This window comes from Colletotrichum godetiae, assembly GCF_030913485.1.
Source record: "Colletotrichum godetiae strain CBS 193.32 chromosome Unknown BDP55scaffold_14, whole genome shotgun sequence".
Classification (NCBI taxonomy): domain Eukaryota; kingdom Fungi; phylum Ascomycota; class Sordariomycetes; order Glomerellales; family Glomerellaceae; genus Colletotrichum; species Colletotrichum godetiae.
In genome coordinates, this window is record NW_026851262.1 from 186,946 (window position 1) to 201,619 (window position 14,674).

The 14,674-nt window shown below is 53.2% G+C and overlaps 6 protein-coding genes across 6 annotated transcripts; 4 read left to right on the forward strand and 2 right to left on the reverse strand.

Annotated features, from left to right (window-relative positions):
* Positions 1 to 103: 103 nt before the first annotated feature.
* Positions 104 to 2,903, reverse strand: BDP55DRAFT_658988 (kelch domain-containing protein). Its single transcript, XM_060574517.1, has 4 exons — positions 2,403 to 2,903; positions 827 to 2,323; positions 506 to 775; positions 104 to 447 (listed from the first exon to the last, which is right to left on the reverse strand). The coding sequence occupies exons 1-4, from the start codon at positions 2,448 to 2,450 to the stop codon at positions 175 to 177; spliced, it is 2,088 nt and encodes a 695-aa protein (XP_060431335.1). The 5' UTR covers positions 2,451 to 2,903; the 3' UTR covers positions 104 to 174.
* On the forward strand, positions 2,904 to 3,425 carry BDP55DRAFT_658991 (uncharacterized protein). Its single transcript, XM_060574518.1, has one exon. It carries the CDS (start codon positions 3,021 to 3,023, stop codon positions 3,252 to 3,254), a length of 234 nt encoding a protein of 77 aa, XP_060431336.1. The 5' UTR covers positions 2,904 to 3,020; the 3' UTR covers positions 3,255 to 3,425.
* Positions 3,426 to 4,099: 674 nt separating this feature from the next.
* Positions 4,100 to 5,718, forward strand: BDP55DRAFT_549093 (diacylglycerol acyltransferase; the record flags this gene model as incomplete). Its single annotated transcript, XM_060568901.1, has 2 exons — positions 4,100 to 4,345; positions 4,408 to 5,718. 2 exons carry the CDS (start codon positions 4,100 to 4,102, stop codon positions 5,716 to 5,718), a joined length of 1,557 nt encoding a protein of 518 aa, XP_060431337.1.
* A 422-nt stretch (positions 5,719 to 6,140) lies between these two features.
* Positions 6,141 to 8,115, forward strand: BDP55DRAFT_82983 (apurinic endonuclease). The gene is made up of 3 exons (XM_060581244.1): positions 6,141 to 6,699; positions 6,758 to 7,369; positions 7,434 to 8,115. Exons 1-3 carry the CDS (start codon positions 6,345 to 6,347, stop codon positions 7,871 to 7,873), a joined length of 1,407 nt encoding a protein of 468 aa, XP_060431338.1. The 5' UTR covers positions 6,141 to 6,344; the 3' UTR covers positions 7,874 to 8,115.
* Positions 8,116 to 8,567: 452 nt separating this feature from the next.
* BDP55DRAFT_83001 (uncharacterized protein) lies at positions 8,568 to 11,575 on the reverse strand. Its single transcript, XM_060581245.1, has 3 exons — positions 11,369 to 11,575; positions 10,831 to 11,316; positions 8,568 to 10,775 (listed from the first exon to the last, which is right to left on the reverse strand). The coding sequence occupies exons 2-3, from the start codon at positions 11,309 to 11,311 to the stop codon at positions 8,614 to 8,616; spliced, it is 2,643 nt and encodes an 880-aa protein (XP_060431339.1). The 5' UTR covers positions 11,312 to 11,316; positions 11,369 to 11,575; the 3' UTR covers positions 8,568 to 8,613.
* A 1,065-nt stretch (positions 11,576 to 12,640) lies between these two features.
* Positions 12,641 to 14,473, forward strand: BDP55DRAFT_658998 (uncharacterized protein). The gene has a single exon (XM_060574519.1). The coding sequence runs from the start codon at positions 13,096 to 13,098 to the stop codon at positions 14,371 to 14,373; it is 1,278 nt and encodes a 425-aa protein (XP_060431340.1). The 5' UTR covers positions 12,641 to 13,095; the 3' UTR covers positions 14,374 to 14,473.
* Positions 14,474 to 14,674: the final 201 nt, after the last annotated feature.

The window sequence follows — 14,674 nt, forward strand, 5'->3', positions numbered from 1 at the left end:
AGTCACGTGCCCCACTTTTCGAGCGCTTTGGTAGCCACCACTCGCCTGGACCTGAGCAACACGGCTGCCTAAGTTAACGTCCGTCAGGAAAGAAGTAAGTGTTTGCGCCATGAAACTTTTGTTTGTTCCGCATTTCTATTTTCCAAAATTATTTGCATCTTTCTGCTGACATGATCATCGTCTTCTGGCACCACCGGCGCTAGCATCGCCCCTCTCGGCGAGGGAAACAACCTCACTGATACCAGCGGCCTCCTGCTCCTCCTCCAACGCCGTGATCTCCTCTCTGCAATCCCACCACTTTTCCTCACTGAGCTCAAAGGCCTTGGCTTTGATCTCCTTGATGGCAAGCGTCTCCGGTTGGATGTTCTTCCAGAGAAGGTTGGTCATAAGAATCTCTTGCCACTCGTTCGTGGTACGCACGAAGAAATCACGTCTTGTCTCGAAGGGCTGTGATATGTTTGTTAGCTTGATTCAGACCCCGATGATAAGTGCCGACGGAGCTTACTCTTGGGTGCGGGAGACCGTCATCAACGGTCTCGGTCGCCTCCGTCTCGTCGTCCTCTGTCGCGCTCGTAGCAGCAGTCGAGGAGGTTGCGTTGGTCGTCTCCGAGCCGGCAACGGAGGCCTCGTCGCCCTGCTTCTTCTTGCGTTTACTCGGCGTGTAGAACTGCTTCTTGTCCTCCTCTTCCATCTCGATGTCTCCTTCTTCATCTTCATCGTCTTCATCATCTTCGTCGTCATCCTCATCATCATCATCGTCTTCGTCCTCGGACTCCTGAAGTGCTATTAGTGATGTGAACCCAGTTCCAGCAGTGATCTGACTTACGATCCAGTCCTCGACAGGCCTGTTGAAGATTTCTTTACAGCCGTCCATTTTGCCAAGATCCACTGCATACAAGTCGTCAAAAGTAAACTCGCGGTCCTTCGCCTCGAAAGTGCCGCCATAGATGTAGAGTACATCATCTTGCACAGCCAATTGGGCATTGAACCGTTGATGCGGCAGCTCCATCGTAATTGGCATTTCTCTCAGAGGGCTCGCGTCCTCCTCGGGCTCCTCCTCCTTCTTCTCAATCTCCATATCGTCGGCATCTTCCAAGGACTTGCCAGTTTCGAGAGCAGCCAGCTGACGGAGGAGTTCCTCCTCTCGATCCTGGGCACGAGCACGACGGCCTCCACGCTGCTCAGCCGGGTTGGCCTTCTTTTGCTGACGGGCCTTGCGAAGGGCGAGCGGGAAGAAGCGGTTCCTCTCAATGTTCCACGCAAAAAGCTCCCTGAAGAACTCGCTGTCCATGCCTTCTTCACTATCCTCGACATCGTGTACACCACCAAACAGAATGCCACGACCCTTGTGCCATGCCATGGTAGCGCCTGCGCGCTTGGGGCTGGGAGCATTGGCAGGCTTCTTGCGCCGTTCCCAGCGAACGACCGGAGGCACCGTCGGGGGTGATCCGTCAGCCGGCAGAGACATCCTCAGGAAGAAACAGTCATCATGAACCATTGGCTTCAAGATGTTCTTCTGTCCTTGGCTTGAACCCCTGGCCTGCTTGTTGGCTGCTACGGTAGCTTTCACTCTTGAGTAACCTCCGTAGAGAACAGCGCCTTGCTCATGGGGAAGAAGCGTGAAAGAAGACCGGGCATCAGGCTTCAACTGTGCAGGAGGCAGAGTCGGACTGTGCCAGGAAAAGTTTTGTGTATCAAAGATCCACACATCGGCAAGATACTTGGTCTGATTAGACGTATCCTGGAAACCGCCAAACAAGATGATATACTGCTTCCAGTATGTCATGCGGTGACCACTCCTGGACGGAGGCGTCTTGCCCTTACACTCAATCTTTGTCCACTCTCTCGTGGCAGGCTCCAGCCGCCAAAAGTCCGAGTAGTGATGGAACGTACCCTGCTTTGGCGACGAAAATTCTCCGCCGAACAAGTAGACATGATTCGGGTTTGATGCTCTCGTCCACGCATGTCCGGAGCGCGGCAAGGGGGCGTTCGGGGACGTCACGCACCTCCACTCATCCCGGTTGATGTAGTAGATGTGCAAGTCGTTAAAGAAGTGGGCCAGCGAGCCATTGAAGTACTCGCCGCCAAAGAGCAGCAAGTTGTTGCTGTCACAAGGCGAGGCCATGATGGTGGAAGCAGAACGGGCCTTGGGTGGTCCCTCGCACACGGTCTCTGTGACTTTGAGGAACTGCTCCTGCTGCTTCCTATACTCCTCGAGCACTTGCTCGAGGTCAACATCCTCGGCATCGCTCCCCTCGAGCTTTGCAGTCTTGGTCTTTGCCTTCTTCTCGCCCTTGTTGGCCTGCTTCTGCTTCTTTGCAGCCTACTCCATGTCAAGTTAGGCACGGATTCTCTTTCCCTGCTTTGGGGGGCCCTTGAAGACGAGGCAGTGGAATACGTACTAGCTTAGCTGCCTTCTCGTCACTCTTCCCCTTCTTAGCCTTGGCCATTTTGAAGGTGTTGTGCAAAGAGTTGTGATACGTAGGGACGGAAAAGGTCAAATATTGACGTTTGTGACGTCGGCGGGGTGAAGGGTGGGATGATGATGGTGGGGTTCATCTTCTTGGGGAAAATTTGAGTCCAGTCACGGAGGGGCAATTTGCATTGGCCGATACAGTCCTCGTCTCTCCGCATTTACTGTGCTCTTTGTCATGTTGGATGCGAGAAACAGTGCGAATTGATAGATGGCCTCTGAATGTCCATGGTGCAAGCATTCGAAGGCACAGATCCCGATTTGACGGCAGGAGGTCGATTGATTGTTCATAGTGATTCTCTCGCACGAGGAGATCGATCCATGCGAAATGAATTTTGATGCGGCGTTCACGTTGCCGGCTCAGTGGCAGGTTTAAATGTCGCGTGCTCCCCTGCCGTTCACCCGATCCCTCGACAATTGACTTGGCACGGGCCGGAAGCTGGCTGGTCACTGTCTCTCTGCCCTTCAAGTTGGCGCGCGAATAGCTGGTGATTTTCACATGTTTGAGCTGGTCCAGCCCCACTGAGGCTTTTCGCCAGTGTTGAGGATGGCAAAGGAGCTCTGGCCAAGGTCCCAGGGAGGCGTACGCGAACATGCGAGGTACCTTGTCCGCGTCGTGCTTGTTTCCTTATCCCATAGCTTTGCTCGAGCCAGGCAAGTCTCAGACCAACAGCTCAACAACGCTATGTTCGAGACAGTCGCGTCGATCGTTTTTGAGCATCTAGTGCAAGCCCACTGTTCACGAAGTGTCGAATCCTCTGTGGAAGAAGCTTCATTTTGATGGCAGTCTGCACTTCGCTGAGATGGAAGAAATTTTGAGGGCCGCTTAATAAACTTGAAGTGACCATTGTACGTTATTCTTGTGAGTAAAAGAACGTACTTGTGAGCTTGACAATCACATGTAAGTTAGGAGTTGAGTGGTGGTGGTGAGATAGGATCGAGTCTGACCGGGGTGTTTATCGACATATCGAGACTTATGCATATCTCGCATATTATGCACGCTTATGCATAATTTTTGGACAAAGGCCAGCTTCTGTGCTCAGGGGGACAGTCGTAGACTGCAGCCGCTTGCCGGCATGCGGACGGGATGCTATCCGTAACGTCATCGTCATTGGCGGCAGCTCCGGGATGCTAGCTGCTGATGCTCCCACGTCCCTCTCTTATCCGCACCCAGCGTAATGCACCCAACCTGCCCTCGTTTCGCAACATCAGGCTAGCTGCCACCAAGCAACCTTTCCGCCCTCCCTTTGTGCATTCCTTCGCCCGCTCCCTCATAGACTTCGGACCCTGTGCGCCAAAAAGTTTCCGATCATCGCTGGTCAAACCACCGCCCTTACTGAATCAAGCCGTGGGTCTTCGACAAGCAAAGGAGGTCTCCTCCGAGCTCTCAGCCTACGCCCACGCCGCACGCCTGTCCGAGGTCCGGCCCTGCCGCCATCCGACGCCGACGCAACCATGTCTAACTTTGGAGACGGGACCAAGGTGACTGTCATTTCAGGTAAGAGACAACCTGCTTTATAAACACCTTTGGTCTCCGCATCCTCTCTTTGTACACGTTCCCACCGAGAGCTAGACCTGGCTTGCCGATATCGACGTACAAGCCGCCATCATCCAACATATGCCATCATGCCTCGCAAGAAGGGTTCCGCAGCTCGTTCCAAGTCGCCAGCCAAGAGGCAACCTGTCAAGAAATTCAGCAACCCTCAACTCGCGTCGCAGGCAGCTGAGTCTGGGAACAGCAAGATTAATGTTGTAGCAGAAGCTCCAGAGCTTGGGCCACCAGCGTCCACCACCACCAACACGCAGACTCCTGATGATACTGAGAGACCTGCCGCTGAGAGGCAGGAGTCCAATCACGAGTACAGTGCCACTGTAAGTCGACATGAGATTGAGCAGCTGCTTCGGCTTTTTTCTAACCATGATTTCCTCGGTAGGGCTTAGACGATTCCCCGAAAAGCCCGAGCAGAGGCCATCGACGATCACCATCTGCGGCGAGGAGCAACGGCAGTAAGGTCGAGGAAAATGAGAGCAACGGCAATGCTTTGGACCCCGAAAAGAGCTTTGGTAGCGAAGGCACCGCAGATGAGACTCTCGTCGATGGATTTGATGCCGACCGATCGGATTCAACAAGCGTCAAGGGAATGAGCGACGACAACTACCCGCGCCTCACTCTCGCAGCACACGGCCGAAGGAACAGCCATCGGTTTGGATTGAAAGCTGCAGGCATTCGCTTTGCACCCCTCCAGGTCCCCTTCCAGCGCCGGCTCCAGACTGGAGCCGTCCTTTTCCACGGCCTGTCGATCCTTACATTCGTCTCGATCTTCTTCTTCCTCGCTGCAATCCCGTTTACCTGGCCTCTCTTGGTCCCTTACCTCATTCACCTGTCTCTCTCTGGCGTTGCCTCCAATGGCAACCTGAAGCTCCGCTCCGAATGGCTACGATCGCTTCCGATTTGGAAGTTCTTCGCTGAGTACTACCCTGCCGAGCTTCACAAGACCCACGATCTCCCACCGACGAGGAAGTACATTTTCGGCTATCACCCTCACGGAATCATCTCACACGGCGCTTTCGCGGCATTCGCAACCAATGCCCTCGGATTCGCCCAGAAGTTTCCCGGGATCACCAACTCACTGTTGACGCTCGACAACAACTTCCGCATCCCCTTTTACCGCGACTACATCCTGTTCATGGGCGTTCGATCTGTGTCTAAGGAATCGATCTGGAACACCCTGAGCAAGGGCGGAGCCAATGGTGAGGGAATGGGACGGGCTGTTACCATCGTTGTGGGCGGTGCGAGAGAGTCGCTCGAGGCTCAACCTGGAACTCTCAGACTGATTCTGAAGGGACGCAAGGGCTTCATCAAAATGGCCCTACGGACTGGAGCTGACCTTGTGCCCGTTCTGGGTTTCGGCGAGAACGACCTCTACGACCAACTCAGTCCGAAGACCCATCCTTGGGTGCACAACTTTCAAATGTTTGTGCTTCGCGTCTTCAAGTTTACCCTCCCGGCCCTCCATGGCCGGGGAATTCTGAACTACGATGTTGGTATGATGCCGTATCGCAGACCGCTCAACATCGTGGTTGGCAAGCCTATCAAGGTCACCACTTCCCCCACAGCACAACCTACTCAGGAAGATATCGACCGGCTACACGAACTGTACATGGCTGAGCTTCAGAAGATCTGGGACACTTACAAAGACCAATTCGTGCCTGAGCGCAAGGCCGAACTTCAGTTCATTGCTTAAAGTACCTTAGCATAGCACCTGCTACAAGAGGTGGCTTCTCCTGGTTTCCTTACACATTTCCCTTGAGCTTAGTACTCAGTTCTTATCTTACACAAAACAAAACACGGCAGCGGCGGTCGAATTTGGCGCTTGGATATTCGGGTGGAAAAAGGGAAGCAAAGTACACTGGGCATCGGGGTGGCTAGGCATGGTTATGGCAGACATTCCGGTACTCAATTGAAAGTCTGATTAAATCCAAATTACTATTAGTCGTCCGAAATACCGATGCGATTTGGCTATTTTGTGTGCTCTACCTCGGTCCGACCGCGAGATTTTATTAAAGCCAGGTAAAGCACGGTATGGATACCGTCAGGTAATCTAGCGTTAAGGTATCCGTAGAGCACAGACTTCACAGCTGCATGCTTAACTGCACATTAGAGTCACCTGACATCGCGCATGTATGACGCGGACCTCGACGCGTGCTAACCGCCGACCCGCCGACGACGAGTCTTTGCTTTTTGATAGTCTCGATTCTTACTCCAATCGCTTCCTCCACCTTTCACTCTTTTCAAAATTGATTTTTCTTAATACCCATTTCATAGCGAAAACCATCCATCTTGGCGCAAGTTGAGAAGACGGGAATAACCATGCCTCCCCGCACTTCTGCACGCAGAAAGGCGCAAGCAGTCGTCGAGACCAAGGTCGAAGAGACATCCACCACGAAGACGAACGGAGCCAAGACCACGAACGTCGCTGCTACGAAGGCGAATACCACCACCGCAAAGAAGCCAGCGGCAAAGCGCAAGGTCTCTTCGGACGACGAGCACGAGGCCTGCGGAAGCTGCGCCGAGGAAGAGGAAGAGAAGCCCACGAAGAAGAGGAAGACCGCAGTAGCGAAGGGCAAGGTGAAGAAGGAGGAAGATATGCCGTTGGCAGACAGGACAGCGGTGCCTTCTCTGAAGAGGGCGATGTACATTGGCGCTCATGTCAGCGGTGCTGGCGGTTGGTGGTTGCAACTCCCTCTTCTCAAACCTGTGCGCTGACAAAAGTATCGTATTAGGTGTACAAAACTCAATTCAGAATGCCGTCAACATCGGTGCCAATGCTTTCGCCCTGTTTCTCAAGTCACAAAGGAAATGGGAGAGCCCTCCCCTTGCAGCCGACGCAAAAGACCAATTTGTCTCCCTCGCAAAGGAAAATGACTACGATGCCGGCGCACATGTCCTCCCCCACGGCTCATACCTCGTCAACCTCGCCCAAGCGGACGCAGACAAGGCGAAGCAGGCATACAAGAGCTTCATAGATGACCTTCAACGATGCGAGCAGCTGGGCATCAAGCTGTACAATTTCCACCCAGGCAACACGGGAGGAGAGGCTCGCGAGGAGGCGTGCGGACGCATCGCTGCGCAGCTCAATACCGCGCACAAAGCGACGAAGAAGGTGATTACTGTGTTAGAGAACATGGCAGGGACTGGGAACGTCATTGGCACAAAGTTTGAGGACTTGAAGCAAATCATCGACAAGGTCGAGGATAAGGAGCGAGTTGGCGTGTGTATTGACACTTGCCATGCCTTTGCGGCAGGGTATGACTTGCGGACGCCGGAAAAGTTCCATGAGACGATGAAAGAGTTTGACGAGGTTGTTGGTAACAAGTACCTCAAGGCTTTCCACCGTAAGTACAAACCCCCTTATCCAAGTTTCTCGCGCTCTAGATGGCCAATACTGACACAACAAAGTCAATGATAGCAAGGCACCCTTCGCCTCCCACCGCGACCTCCACGCCAACATCGGCACAGGCTTCCTCGGCCTCCGTGCCTTCCACACCCTCGTCAACCACGAGCCCTTCCAGAACCTTCCCATGGTCCTCGAGACGCCAATCGACCACAAGGACGCAAACGGTAAGACCGTCGAAGACAAAAAGGTATGGGCGGACGAGATCAAGCTCTTGGAGAGCATGATTGGCATGGACGCCGAGAGTGACGAGTTCAAGACGCTCGAGGCGGAGCTGCAGAAGAAGGGCACGGGAGAGAGGGACAAGATACAGGATCAGGTCGACCGTAAGGCCGAGAAGGATGCCAAGAAGGGGACCAAGGGGGCCAAGGGTGCCGCGAAGAAGGGCGCGGCGACTGGAAAGGGTAGGAAGAAGAAGGTTAAGAGTGACGATGAGAGCGAGTGAGAAGACTGAACTGGCTTGAATGTCTGGGCTGTGTATCAATATGTACCTTATGAACACCATGGATAGCTGGGTACTAGGCGTGTAAACCACAATTACGAATTCGGACCAACAACTGGGAGACGACATATTTACAGTGACAGACTCGATGCCTCCGAGACTTATGTGACACTCCAGGGCATCTAGGAAGTTCTGTAATCAGGCGTCTCAACAATCTTGCCATCTTGTCAATCCCATCTGTTGAATCAGGCACCAAGCACTTCACGTAACCACTGAAACCTCAGGCTCGAGGAGGCTTTTCATCCGATCACGACACCAAGCCCATATAGGTCCCCCCAACTCCATTCCAGTCACCAGCCAACAGGCGCCTTCTAGGTCGGGGGTCAGGTCAAACTGGCTGGATGGTGGCGTGGTTAAGGGTCAACAATCAACGCCAACCAGCCTACTCGACGACAGGCTTAGCGAGTACCCGAGTTCGAATCCTAGCATGAGCACCAAGGGATGTAGCCCCCAGTTCAACACCGAGGGGATGAACTCTTTTTTGGTTTGTGTGTGTATATTAGACAGACTCTATCGTGAGTACTCTTGTGTTCCAAGTCTAAGAGAAAGACGCAAAAAAAACCGCACCAGTGGTATAGGTAGTTCAAAGTAAACAATCTCCTTCCCCTCCATTTGAGCCCGGAACGCCCCCCACGCCTTCCTTCTCCGTCAAATCAGACGTGAAGATGTGCCAATCCCTTTCCTCACCTCCTTCCCTTGGCAAAAGCCTCAACCTTGCCAACGAGACTCTTCAATCCCACACCCCTCTCACAGTTGCCCTCCAACCAAGCCTCCATCTTCTCCCTGACCCCGCACATGCTCTTGAGAACCGGCATATGAGCACCTTCCTCTACGGCGACAAACGAGCCAGGGTTAAGCAACAAATCGAAACACTCTGACCAGATCTCCGTCTGCCAGTACCGCTTTAGGCTCTCGCGGACACGGTACTTGCGCCCGCCTGCCCCGATCCCGCCCTGGTCGCAGCGGACCGTGTCGATGTACTTGCCAAATAGCAGGCAGTGAACGATGCCTGCGAGACCGTGGTAGTCAATCTGCCACGTCCACGGCCGACCCTCGCGCATCTCGGCACAGTCTTGCGCGCTCGTCTTCCAATCTGCGATGAAGCCCACGTCGGGCGCAAAGTTGCGCATGTCGATGCCGCGGCCGAAATCGATGAGCGTTACGCCCCGCGCGTCCCAGCCGCCCACGCCGGTGGCACTGTATTGCGTTGACAGGGGTTGGTCGTTGCCGCCGTGGTCGAGGCGGAGGAGGCAGTTGTCGACTTTGAGGTCACCGTGGAGGACGCCACGGGCGTGCAGGGCCTCGACGGTGCGGAAGAGTTCGATGGTGAAGAACATGGCTAGCTGCTCGTCCATGACGGCAGAGGGTTCAGCGCGGAAGAAGTTGACGACGTCGAGGACGCTGCCGTGAGGGTGGTAGGGGAGGAAGAGGAAACCCTCATCCTGGTAGAGGTGGAACTCGTGGGCATAGGAGACCGAGGCGGCTGCGCGGTGCTGAGGTCCCAGGCGCGTATGGGCGAGACGCATCATGTGGAACTCCCAGGGCGTTGGGGGAAGTTCCATCTTGAGTGCTTCTAGGGGGCTGCGATGGTTGACGGCAAATGCGCCCTTGCCCATGGCCACGACCCCGTTCTCGTCCTCGTCCTCGTGGTCTGCGTCTGGGTTCTCGACAAGATAGACCGGAGCAAAAGCGCCGGCACCGAGCTCCTTCCTGATAGTGTACTCTGTAGCAATGTCGGGAAACTCGATTGTGACCATAGCACAGGCATTGCTCACTCTGTCTCCGCCCTTGGCTGCCTTTGTTATGGCCTTGGCGAATTTGCGGATCTCGTTGCCCTTTTCGTACTTCTCGTGGCTATGGTCGTAGAATCCAGGGTATGAGTCCAGCGAAGGATGCATGTTATCCAAAATTTCGTTTCTCACAGCTTCATCCACTGGGTTGCACTGCAGCTCCTTGATGATCGGTCCCTTGGGAGGTGCCGGCTTTGGCAGAGCAGACTTTGCCTTGCCGAGAAGGGGCTGAGCAATCTTGATAGGGCGCACTTCGCTCAGAACCTCCCTCAAGGGGCTGCTACCCGGCTCTTCCATGTCAGAGCCCTCCTCGTGGATAGTTGACTCATATTCCTCACGAGACGGAGTCTCGTACCTCGCCTTCCGTTCTGTAAACGCAAGAGAAGATTCGGTTCTCTCCGTAATTGGGGTCATGAAGGGGAGACGGTTATTGGCCATCTCGACCGGGTCCCTAAACGGTCGTGTCCTGGGTTCATAATCCTCTGGCGGAATCGGAACGAAAATCGTCTTCGTTCTTGGCGGGTAATCCTCATCATCTTCCCTTTCTTCTTCAGCCTCCTGCTCATCACATGATTCTCTGCCATCCTCGGAGGCGGTCTGCTCATCTAGTAGAGGACCAGTACGTTCAGAGTAGTTTGGATCCGTCAAATCGGAAGGCTGGGTCTCGTCTATACCGGCTTGGGTCGCGTCCTCGTCGAGAACTGGGACGTGCTTGCGTGTGGAGAAGTCAGACCATTCACTGATACTCTTGACATCCGAGCCGTCTTCATCAGCTTCATCGGCGGCGTTATCGTTCTCAACCAGGCGAGTAGTCATGGTGTTTTCCACCTCGGTGTAGTCGCCATCTGTCTCGTAGTCGTCGTCGTCATCATCGCTATCTTCCTCTTCGTCTTCCTCCTCCTCCTCCTCATCATCTAGAGGGTTGGACTGGATGGGTTGGTTGAAAATCTCGTAGATCTCATCCGTAGCAGCCCGAGTGTGGAGCGTCATTGTCGGCTCAGCCGTATTTCTCTTCTTCAGCTTTGGCCTGGACGGCGAGTCTAAGTTTGCTTTTACTATAATATTGTTAGTTGAAATGCGTTGTAGCTTATTGAAATGGAAACTGCTTACTGATTTGAGTCTCGTTCATCTCCATCGTCTTCTTTTTCTTGCTCTTGCCCCCCTTCTTTTTGACTATGGCTCCGTTCTCATCCATTACGACAGTTTCTGTATGGACAATCAATTTCTCCTGTACCAGGTGGCTGAGATCGTCAACCATGGAAGGCTCGGCGCTCATCATCTCTGACGGGACTTCTTCGGTTAGTGACATGTCATCCCAGGAGATATCCAGCCAGCCTCGGGTCATGGCCCAAACTTCCTCAAAACTAAGCTCCGAGCCAGGCTCTTCAGGAGTGGGATAGAGGGCCTCGAGGCTGACAAAGATGCGCTCCTTTTTCCCGCTTACAGGGTTCACTACTGTTTGATTCTTCGATGGCACCAGTGTAATATGGGACTTGGACATTTGCGCTCGCGATGATCGTGATTGGGCTTTGGGTTGCACTTTTGACTGCAACTGAGACTGAAATACATGAAACGCCATAAAGCCAAACATTAGTCCTATAATCATCAACATCCAGGCATTGGGAAGTTCAAGTAAAATCATGCTTACCGTATCCTTGAAGATAGCCATCTTCGGAGCAATGCTCTTCTTCCCGCCAGCCTTCAATGTCTCTCCTGCCCACGGCTTGGGTTCCATCACATTCTCCTTCTTGCGGTCACCTAAGGAGCCGATTGAATCCCAACCCTTTGAACTCGGTCCACGTGAGGACAATGCTGGGGGCGCCGAGTCGGCATCTGAGAAGATAGACATCTTAGCCTTGCCAGGCTTCGCCGCTGTTGTGCTCACGCCCTGGCTGGGGCGAGGGGCCTGGGGGTCTGCAGCTACTGCAGCTGCAGAACGGGCAGCGGCAAAGGGATCAATCTTTGCAGCCAAAGCGGGCCGCACAGTGGGAAGTGCTGGTGAAGAGGGCTCGTTGTCTGCCTCGGGCTGGTGGGCGAGTCTCTCCTCGAACTCCTTGAACTTGCGAATCAGACGCTGGACCGGCCTTGCCTCGCGCTCAATTCCGAGCCTGTACACCTCCTCTGCTTGGCTCCATCTGCCAGCGCCCTCGAGCCAGGCAGCGTACTCTTCGTAGAAAAGCGCGAGCGTCTCTCCGATGTTGTGTCGCGACAGGAAGAGGAAGGTCTCGCGCGGAGAGTCGGAGAAGAACTGGATGTACAGGACCCAGATCTTGAGGTATCTGGGATCATTCTTATACTGTGATGATCCGATGAAGGTCTTGGTTGCGCGCTCGAGGAGCGTGTGAAGCTGGGACTGTGGCGTGGCCTGCGCCGAGGGGTAGGCGTCCAGGGTCCATCGCACGTAACGGTCGAAGATGTCTAGAGGATCGTCCGACTCGGAGATGTTCTGAAGTTCCTCTTCGTACTCGACTCGAATGCAGTCGTTTACATTTTTCGTGTCAGAGGGTGTCGGGGTGTTTAGTTTGTGCAGGGGCGACGGCGAGAACAGCTCGGCCAACTTTTTAGCGGAGCGTCCACTGGGCAGCGCCTGGATATTTTCTTTCTGCGCTTCGATGACGTCGAAGTTGATGAGATCGTCGGAGGCTGCCATGGTTAGTATCGTCGCGGCAAGTTGCCGTCGAGTCTCCAAGTGATGTGGTGCTGGGGTGCTGCGTCTGGGTTGTCGATGTCTGAGTTGGGAATGGGGCAGCGTTACCTAGAAAAGGAAGCCCAGTGTTGTGGTGTTGATTATTGATAACGATAACAGATCGCCCATGTGGGCCAGGTCGTACGTTGCTGGGACAACACGCCTCATCGCTCGGGCTTATGTAATGACATTTCCTTCACCGAGCTCGGTGTGCTCACATCGTCATTTTCCCTTGTTCAACGGCACTTACCAAGGTAGGAAGTAGCAGTACACCTCCATCCCTTTATGTGACCCCCAAGTAGTAATCCCACGTCATCTTGTTCATCACAAAGAGAAAAAAATCGACTTGAAGCCAAAGCTTTCAACCGTTTTGCGAATTTCAGAATGACAAAAGATTTTAGCGTCGAAAAACCTCGGTCCTCCGTTTGGCCTCTTCTAGCGCTCGGTCCGTCTGATCTTAGTGGCCGGTTCTGCCCATGTACCCCTATCTTGTCCAACCTCTTCGACTCCAGGAGTCAAAATTCAGAATGACGCCACCCCGATCACTCCTTTTTTCCGGCAAGTTCATATTACAGATCGATCTTGCTTGTCGCGACACGGCGGTTTTCTTCCATGCTTTCCAACTGCTGTACGGTGGCCACAACTTCAGAACCCTCAAAAAGCCCTAAGCATTGGAGAGGGGCTCCATTATGGATCACTCAACGTCGGCGACTTCGGGGTCAAGTCTGACGTCCAAGAAACGCCTGCTGGACCTTCCCACCGAGCTTATATGTTGCGTCGTCGACTCCGTCGCACTTTTGAGGAAAGACAGATACGATGATTCCAGAGATACTCAGACCTTGTCGAATCTTTCACAAACCTGTCAATTATTCCATCTTCTCTGCAATTCTCAACTCTTTTCAAACATCAACTTGGATGAGTCCAAAGACGCCGCAGGTCTTTTGATCCGTTCCCTTATCGAAGCACCTGAACTTGGGGTTCACGTGCAGCGTCTGACGCTACGCGTCATATGGGAATCAGCAGAGCAATGCGAGAAGGGATTACGGAAACGGCTTACACATACTCAGAGCAATGCGACACATCATCCGGGAACTTTGCCAAATTTGCGGCACTTGGAATTGGAAGACCCTGCAGTGTACTTCATGAACATTGCCGAGGTTCCTCGCATATTCACTGGTCTTCTTGCGCTACCTCCTCTCACATCGATTCTTACACGATACGACAACGATCGGTGGGGAGGTCTTGCTCAAGTCGCCTCAGCTGGACCTTTCGCCTTGGAACAAATCCGCTTTCACGAAACTGCCATCCGGGGACCCGAATTATGCCGCTTACTGCAGCTTTGTCCCGGTCTTCGAGTTCTCGAAATTGAGATCGATTATCACTTTTTCGCTCCTTGTTTCCAGCCGACCACACACCCTGGTATCACAACCCACCTGTCCACGACGCTTTCAACACTCTGTCCGCGCTTGCAGAGACTTACGCTGCTACATGGGGACCTCTCAGCTCTTCGGCCCCCTGATGAACCATGTCTCGCATGTCTTACGGATTTGGAGGATCTCACTGTGTTGGAGACTGAGCTGCCAACCATATTTCGAAGTCCCGAAGACATGGCAAATGCAGACATCACTGCTCGTCTGCCTGCCAAGCTCACGCAACTGACCCTACACGATATCTGGTACTCGGATCCAAGGTACTGTCTGTACTCTTTGGCCCCAGGCTCTCGTCCCTGGATCCATGAGAGATTGGATGCCGGTACTGAACCTCTGACTGCAATGCTGCTCCGTCTGGCGTCGTCATGTTTGGCCGGCCATCTGTCTGGTCTTCGAAAGGTGGCCGTGAAGACTCCCACTTACGAACACGACAGAGGCAGTACTTGTGACAAAATTGTAGAAGCATTTGCGAAAACTGGAGTTTTGTTCGAGCTGATATCCGCTCACTCAACATTTCCATGTCCATTAACGCGGTAAAATCAGAGAATGGTCAAGAAGTTAAATTGCGTAAGTCTTGAGTAAATTTTAGTATGACTTAGCTGCAAATTGTAATTAAGTGAAGTCCATACTTCAATACCATTACCTTTTCCTTGAAGGAATTCTAATGATCTATTCAATGTTCCTTGTGTGACTATCGCATGCTAGGCATCTACCTATAATTGAAAGCTTACTTCGACTTCAGAAAGTTTTCAAATCCGTGATGTTGATAGAATTGGCTTGGCCGTGAATGAGATATTTCGTCGAGGTGTTTTTTTCTCCTTTACTTAGCTCGGTTATA